Below are 8726 nucleotides of genomic sequence, written 5' to 3'. Positions count from 1 at the left end.
CCTACATTTGTTGTGAATTTGGTGCTATATAAATAAACAGAAAAAATATTATTTTCTGTTAAATACAAAAAATGCCAACTTGAAATAGTTTGTGGCGCCCTGTGTAGTGCAGCGCCCACATTTTGCGCCACTGCTCTTTCATTAGTTTCATTTGGTTTTTTCCCTTTACTTAATTGTCCATATGTTCGTTTTTGTTTTATTTTAATACCTAAGAATATAAATAAAATATCAGTTTTTCAAATTTAAGACATTTCCTACAGCAGATTCTCTGTATTTACGTCTTTAAACGAGTTTTTTGTTGCTGCATCGGGATAAAAGTCTCATTTTGGGCAGTAAAAATGTTGCGCAGGCGGTGTTGGTGTTAATTAGCTGGGTTTCATGATCACGCATGTCACGCAGTCCCGGCTGTCTGGTGGAGGAGGGGGGCTGTTGCGGGAAGGGTGCGCAGTGACGTTTCCAGCTGGAGACTCCTCCGCTGCGGTGAGAGTCGAGCAGAGAGGAGGGAGGAGGCGCATCGCTCCGTGCGGCAGGCAGTCGGCAGCATCATGGCACCTATCGGATTAAAGGCGGTGGTCGGAGAAAGTAAGAGTTTATCCTGTTCACGGCGCTTTATCGGGCTGGTTCTGGTGAAAATCTGCCGCTGCGCTTCGTGCAGCAGCGGATGTTTGGATTTCAGCGCAGGCCGCGGGTCTTCATGAGGATGAGGAGGATGATGATGATGGTGCTAAATCGCTTGTGTAGCTCAGATCTCCTGCATGGGAGCTGATGCGCTGCTGATGCGCAGAAACCCGTGAACGTAATTATTAGCTCTAATTACTTACTGGCTTCATTTTGAAGCGAGGAAAACATCCAAACGCGGCTTAACAGCCAATCAGCGATTTTATATCATCAATAATCTGCAGTGACGTTTGACTGAAGGTGTTAAATTAATGAAATATGGCGACCCGCGGGTTTCCCTGATCACAGCAGAGCCTCACCCTCTGATGGAGCAGCAGTCGTTGCGTAAAAACAACCCAGCTCGCCTGCACGGATTGTTGCTTTGTTCATCCTCAGTGACGCATCGGGGCGTAGAGGAGGAAGCTGCGCGTTATGTGCGATTTAAGAGGCGATGCTTTGATTAGACCCCGTCTGCGGGCCGTTCAGGGCTGGATGTTTGGTGATGGAGGCGCCGCTCGGTGCAGGCCTGGATAACGGAGGTCATTAAAAACAGAAGTGGGTTTGCTTTCATTTGCTGCAGCCTCGTTGCTGTGGATGCAGCGCAGGATTTGCTCCATTTGTCCAAATGATCAGAATGAAAAGCTAAAGGCAGGAATGGACTGGAAATGTTTATTATTTATTTATCTTCTTATTTAAATTCAGTCTTGATGTCCTTCACTCTCTGCTGGAAGGGTTTTCAAACCACATACAGCTGTTAAATATACAAAATGCAGACTTGAAATCATTTTTTGGCGCCCCCTGTAGCGTGGCGCCCCTACAGGTCGCATTTGGTCCATTCCATCTTTTTGCGTCATGATACTTCAAAAACCCACAGCTCCCTATTTTAATAGTTCAAATATGCCTTAATATTCATTAATACTCACAGTATAAACCAGAACTAAAATATCAATACCAAATCAATATCTGATCAATACTAGCATAATTAGATGGTTTAGTTTGAGATTCCATTTTGAAATGTTATTTTCTTTTTCTATTGTAGTTTCTAATTTCTTCCTCAAATCATTTTGTTTTGATTTTCTTTCAAATTCTAAGTTTTTTGCTCTTTATTTGTTTTATTGTTTTAATAAAACTTTGTAAACGTCTATAAACTTTGTTCAAATTCAAAGGTTTTAGCAAAATAACTCATAGGAAAAACAGAAAAACATCTAAATATCAGATGTTTGACACATCCAACATAAATTAATACCTAAATATTCAGTATTTCTGGGTTTTCCAACTTACCAGCTGCATTTTATGTTGAATATTTAAGAAATATTTTATAAAAAATAAATTTTCTGTGAATTTTTAGTAACGTTCCACAGAAAAAACTGAAAATACTGAACCAATATTTCTGTTAGCTGCTTCTTTGCTACTTTTTTTGGTACTTTTCCCCCATAAATCCTGATACAGCAAATACTTCAGACCCGTCTTCGTCTCTGGAGGAAGATCTGAGTCAAAGATGGCGGCAGAGTCAAAACGAGTCAAAATTAGATTAAAAATCAAATATTGGCAGCTGGTACTGGTCAGAAAAGGCATGACTGGTGCGTCTTTAGCTTTTCCTTCCAAATAAAACAAGATTTTTGTATATTTATGGCTTATTAGATGTTTAATAGGATTTCTGTTATTATCTTACTGGATTCATACAGTTCGTATTGTTTTGGTTGGAGAAATACTATAAGTGCAATAGATGCCAAATGTCTCACTTTTGATACAGAGAAAAAATTAAATCAGTTATTTTTTAAAAGGTTTAGTTTGCCTATAAATATTAATACACACATAGGAATAATGTTATACTTCATTAAACACATCAGGGAACTCAGTAGTTTTTTTTATTTTTGTTTTGTGTAGTTTAGTATTTAGGAGGAAAAAAAAATCAAAATTAAAATTGTAATCAGGTGATGAAACCTCATCAGAAACAGTTTGTGTCCAGGATGTGTGTGGTCTGCAGAGATGCTACCTTTAATGTAGCCTTATCCAAAAGAAGAACAAACAAAAAAACTGTTGTGATTCTTTATAATTTGGAGCAGAGGTGTCCAAACGTTTGGTCACATGGGCTAAAATCAGGTCAAAAATACTCACAGGCCAAAAAGCTAACAAGATATTTCAATAAAACAAACTAATCCAATCACATATTTGCTCTGTTTAAAGAAAAGCATCCAGTTTTGGGAAAAAAAGAAAACATAAAAATGTAGTTTATTCTCAGCACAAAACAGGATTTGGTTCACTTTTTACTGTATTTGGTGAAGTTTAATAAATTAAATTTAGCTTTAGCATAAAGGTTACTGGATAAATGTGGTCAGATTTACTATAAAATTAAAGAAAATGTAAAAATTTTCTTTTTATTTTGCTTTGTATCTTTTATTTTTATTATCTAAAATTAAAAATAAAAATCACCTTCTCCGTTAACCTGCATTGCAGGACCGTAGAAGATCAGTCCGGCGACCGCAAATGGCCCTCGAGCCGCACTTTGAACACCCCTGATTAAATCTCACCGTGATGTTAAACATGCAGCTTAACAGCAGATCAGTTCCTTAAAATAATTTCCTTTCCGCCCTCATGAGCGGCGCTTGTGGCGCCATCTTTAATGATTTAAGCTGCCAACTACAGGAGCGCCGAGCCGTGTTGAACATCGCGGCGGCGGGCCGCACCTGCACCCTGCGACGGGATTGGTGGAGGTGGAGAGGGTTCCTGCTGCAGCCAGGAGGAAGGAGGGAGGAAGAGGAGGAGAGAGGGGGGAAGGGCAGCAGGCGGAGGCTCCCCTCCCCCCATCAGATGCAGGAGGACGAGGAGAGGATGGAGAGATTAGACTCTCCTGATTAGAGCTGCAGATAATAATTGATTCTTTGAATTTTTAATTTATTTTTTTGTTACTGTACATGTTCAGTGAGATTAAGTGCAAAAATGTAGGAAATATAAACAACATAAACTACAATTTCTTTGTTTTTTTTTGTTTCTATTAGCAGAAAAAAAGTGGCTAAGGTAAAATATATATATACAGTATATATATATATATATATATATATATATATATATATATAAAGTATATATATAGCCTATCTGTTTTTTCCTCTCTAAGTTTAGTTTTTCACATAAAAATGCAAATATTTCTTACAAGATTAACAAAACGTGACAAATATAACAAAACATAGCTACCTAGCTAGAATTAACAGCTAGTTAGTTAGCTAAACCTTTTGACTTTTTTACTATATGAACATTTAATTTGTCTCTGGTATATTTTATACTAGATCCAAGCACTGACTGTGTCCTAAATGATAACTTTAGTTTTCATATTTATAGATAACCACAAATCAAAATATGCTGTTTTATTTACTACCACAGACAAACTCAGTGAAGCTTCTGTGCTAGAAAACTGGGCTGAACCACATTCAGTCAGTCCAGATCACAGTCAGCCTGACAGCAGAGCTGGGAGAAACAATCATCCTCACATTTCGTCCTTTAACCCAGATAAACTCAGAAACTCTGCTGGTTCCTCAGAAAGCAAGAGTGAGATTATATAATCTGCATTTGAAGAGATGGATGTTGGAAAGTGAAGCACATCTAAAATAATGCTGCACAGAAGCCTCCCACTGACCTTGGAGGCGTCACTGAACCAAAACCAAAGCAACACACACACAAACTCACCCCCACACACGTCCACACACACACCCCACACACACTCGTCTGGCTCCAGTGTGTGACGCAGTTCCCCTCTCTAAAAAACAAACAATGAATACGCTGCTCTGAAACATGCAGTCACAAATAAATCCACCTCAGTGTACCTGCAGAGCATGAAGAGCTCTGATTTATGTTGAGTCTGGAGCTCCAGCACATTTGGTCAGCTGGTTTTACCGCTGTACAATGGCTGCTGGAAAAGACAAGAGTTCTGTTGTTGACTTACAATCCAGAAACCTCTTGCTGCATTCTTGTTGGTTGTGCAGGAGGCTCCACTTCTGCTTTTTAAAGATGTATGGCGGTGTAATTGCGCAGCCATTTTCTCGTTGAGTTGGGGGGCGTGGCCAGCAGCAGCTTGTTTGGATTTAAAGTGACAGGACATCCTAAAACAGCTACAATCTCTTCATCTAAGAATGATTTTGTCTCCCAAAAAATGTAATGATCATGTTTTGTTTAGGCCGTAGATTTATTCTAACTTGGAAGCAAAATAATTCACCTTGAGGATTTTGTTCTCTGACCTACAAGAGGAATTTCAATAAAGCCGCAAAAACTCCAAACTTCTATCTTTTGCTTTTCTGTAAAGTTTTAGTTGCGTACGTTGTGTAACATCACTGTTGTTTAAATCCACGTTTATGTTCCAGTTTATTAAAGGCCGACTGATTAGAGTGAAGCTGGCAGCAGGATCAGATCTCAACTTTAAACATTTTGTTTTATCGCTCTGTAACGTTTACAACTTTAGCGTTTTAACGAGCTTCGTAGCTTCGGCTCCACATTCTGCATCCTGTTGAACAGGCTGAGGCCGGAGGGGCTGCAGAGATGTGTGTTTGTTAATGTTTTAATGTTTGGTTTGCGCAGCTGGTTGGTGTGTTTGTTCAGCTCCTTCCCTCTCATTGTGTCTCTATCAGAGACGACAGAAAGGAAAAGTCCACACTGCTCTTTCCTCCTGACACTGACAGTTTTCCACTCATTTATCCGTTAGCGCAGGCTGGAGTTGGAAAGTTTTGTTTATAAATAATTAAACATTATTTTTATTAGTGCTTGAATTTAACTCTACAGTAAGATCTACTGATTTAATTATTCTATTAATGCTACATTTTTAAAATATTCATTGCAGCATCTCCAGCAGTGAAATTAAGCTTTAAAATTATGTAAATTTGAGTTAATCTGTAAAACAAGTAGCTTATTTAGCAAAACTAGCTAAGGCAGTTCATATTGTAGGCTAAAGTTATTTATTTTTATTAGCAATTTTTGACTTTTCAAACTCAGAAATTTCTGATTTTTTTTCTAGAAAATTTCTGAGATTATTTTTGAAAATTTCAGAATTTTTTTAGCATTTTTTTCTGATTTTTTTCTAAATTTCTGAGATTTTTCTGAAAATGTATGAATTTTCAGAATTCAGAATTTTATTTTCAGAATAAATTTTGTTTCTTTTTTTTGATTTTCAAACTGAAATTTCTGAGTTTTTTCCTAGAAAGTGTCTGAGGTAAATGTGAATTTTTAAATCCGTTTGCGTCACACAGCAGCGTGAAGGAAATGTCGAGTCAGCAGCTTTCGCTTTGAGTTTGCAGGTTTTAACGTTTCTGTTTTAGAAATAATTCTTAAACTTTCTAATTTTCTGATTAAATCAACAAACGGCTGAAATAAGTGAGGAACATTTTAACTTTTGTCTTTTTCAACTGAATGAATGAAGCAAATTATCTTTTAAATATCTATTTCTTGTATTTCTTCAGATTTTATTGTTCTAATTTTTCTCTAATCCAATCTTTAATTACTTAATAATCTGAATTTTCTTCTTTCTATTTTTGTTTACATGTAGTTTAAGTTTCACATTCCCTGAAAACAACCAATAAGGAGCTTCATAAATCTGCCACTTCCTGTTTTTTCTTCAGATTAGTGCTCTGTAATCCAGTTTATTTGATCTTCAGTTAATCTGTGATAATCCATGGGGGTTTGAGAGGCTGAGCCTTTCGGTCCAACATGATGTTAAACCGCCGGTCCCTGTGAATGTTTCCGGCCTGGACCTGCTGGCAGATGGACGGTCACTGATCGGGCCAATATCAGCGTAAACATGGATCCATGTGGCAGCAGGCCGGGTTAATCCCTGAGACGGGCTGGGATTAAAGACTTCCAGCCAAAACAGGAAATATTCATAGTTTAGTTTATTCATTAACTCATCAGTTGGCCAAACTGGTGGCTAAATTTTGCACTAATTTCTCCCAGTTTTGATCAAACTCACCTTTTTATTGTTTGTGTGATATTATGACATAAAAGTTTTAATTGTTGGAGAATCTGTTGCTCTTTGTTTACATAAAATCCAGGATTAAAATCTCTTTATTCTCTTGTTACAGAGATTATGAACGATGTCATCAAGAAGGTGAAGAAGAAGGGAGAATGGAAGGTGAGACATTTCTTACCATTTTCACCAAAAACTGCATTAAAATAACTTTTTTCTTTCACTAAAGCCTAAAATTACATTTAAAAACTGGCTAAATATGTCAGTATTTATAAAGATCAACCAAATATTAGTAAGTTACAGTTAATTTTTCCAATTTATTTTCACACGTAAAGCGTATTAATAATTACCTCCATTAAACTCTTTGGTTCTGTCTCCAAAACTGCCTTTAAAAAAAGTTTATTCTTTCTCTAAACCCTGAAATTAGATTTAAGACGGGAAAAATGTCAGTATTTATAAAACTTACCCAGACATTTATAAGTTACCAGTAATTTTCCCAGTTTTTTTTAAACATATGAAGCGTATTGATAATAATTATGTGCATTAATGTCGGTGTTTTTCTGCCCCAGGCTCTGATTGTGGACCAGCTCAGCATGAGGATGTTGTCTTCCTGCTGCAAAATGACGGACATCATGACAGAGGGCATCACCAGTAAGACACAAACCCAGTTCAGGGTTTAACCCATCAACCAGTTGATCATCCAGCTTCCTGCTGTTTCTGAGATTTTAAAAAAATGTTTAAAGTTGACAGGAAATGTGAAAATGTCACCATGTGTTATTGGAAGATAAACGCCAATTATAAAGTTTTTAAAATGCCAAACATATATAAAAAAGTGAAATAAATGAACAAACTCAGCCTGGAGGAGGTGCAAGTAAAGCCTGGCAGCCCGCCAGGCTTAAAATACACCAGAGGGAAAACCTGAAGTTTATGTGTTTTATACTTAATGAATCAAATGAGTTTACATTTTAGGCCAAATCCAGATCTTGAATTAAAGGGCCGGTTCTGCATTGATAAAACCCACTAAACTGTTAAAATATGAATAAATTCTTAAAATCAAACTTTATCGACCATCTCTTCACATTAATGAATTTGTTTTTGTGATTATTTGCAATAAAACTCAAAGTGTTTGCGGTACTCATGTAGAAATATTTGCTATTTTTGTTTGACATTAAACGCGACTTTATTACTCACCATATAAATCATGGACTATAATTTGACATCAGTTAAAGCAGAGACAGCTGGTTAGCACCAGTAAGAACGTTAGCATCACTTAAACCAGATGTTTTTCAACTCACAATTATCCGTTAGCTCAAAATGTTTTGAGTGAATTTCCACAAGAAACTGGAAGAAACTAAACTAATCTGCCAGTAAATAGATCAAACTGATTTGATTTGATTGATAAAATAATATTTAAACACAGTGTTGTCTTACCCCCCTCTAGGGGGGGGGGGTGTCCAAACTGTGGCCCTGGAAATGATTTTGTTCGGCCCTGGACCGCAAGTCAAATTTGGCCGAGAAAATAGAAAATAACTGATCACCTGAAATAATTTGGGAATTGAAAAAGCCTTTTTTATGTTTGATATACACATTCCATAAAATTTGGGTTTATTATTGAGCAGATAAAAAAGGTAACAATAAACTTATTTTTGAATCTTTTTTAATGAATTTTGTGGCCAGTTTAAGTTTAAATTTGCCAGTTTTGCTCTAGAGTCTAAAAACACTATTTTGGGCCAGATTTGGTTTGATACGTCTGTGTTATAGGACACATTATTATGATTATGAATGTTTAATTAAACATGTCTGCCTTCACCTTTAAAGTTGTGGAGGACATCAACAAGCGCAGAGAGCCTCTGCCCAGCCTGGAGGCCATTTACCTGATTACACCAACAGAGAAGGTAAAAATACCGAATCATCAGTAGCTTTCATTTGTCACATTTTATGGACTTCATGTTTATTTTCTACCATTCTTCATTTAAATAATTCATGTTTGGCAACATGAAGTTTGCTAAAAGATCCCAAAAAGCACCAAATGTAAGAGATTCAGAAACTAGAGGTGGGCAACACTCCTGCTAACGCGCTAACAGCGAAGCTAATTCTGTGTTTAGTGCTTCTTCTTCTTTTTTGC

General features: G+C 36.8%; 1 protein-coding gene across 2 annotated transcripts in view; it reads left to right on the top strand.

The window, feature by feature from the left end:
- The first annotated feature begins 413 nt into the window (after positions 1-413).
- The window catches only part of stxbp1a (syntaxin binding protein 1a), a 28998-nt gene continuing 20685 nt past the window's right edge, over positions 414-8726 (top strand). The window contains exons 1-4 of one of the 2 annotated variants that reach the window (XM_032570263.1): positions 414-582; positions 6717-6766; positions 7171-7252; positions 8420-8496. In XM_032570263.1, the coding sequence (XP_032426154.1) occupies positions 546-582; positions 6717-6766; positions 7171-7252; positions 8420-8496 (246 nt within the window). In that variant the 5' untranslated portion in view covers positions 414-545. The remainder of the gene's footprint in view (positions 583-6716; positions 6767-7170; positions 7253-8419; positions 8497-8726) is intronic. The other variant, XM_032570264.1, reaches the window with a different exon arrangement.

This window comes from Xiphophorus hellerii, chromosome 8 (assembly GCF_003331165.1).
Source record: "Xiphophorus hellerii strain 12219 chromosome 8, Xiphophorus_hellerii-4.1, whole genome shotgun sequence".
In the NCBI taxonomy this organism is placed as follows: Eukaryota; Metazoa; Chordata; class Actinopteri; order Cyprinodontiformes; family Poeciliidae; genus Xiphophorus; species Xiphophorus hellerii.
This window is presented reverse-complemented; position numbering and strand designations above follow the sequence as displayed.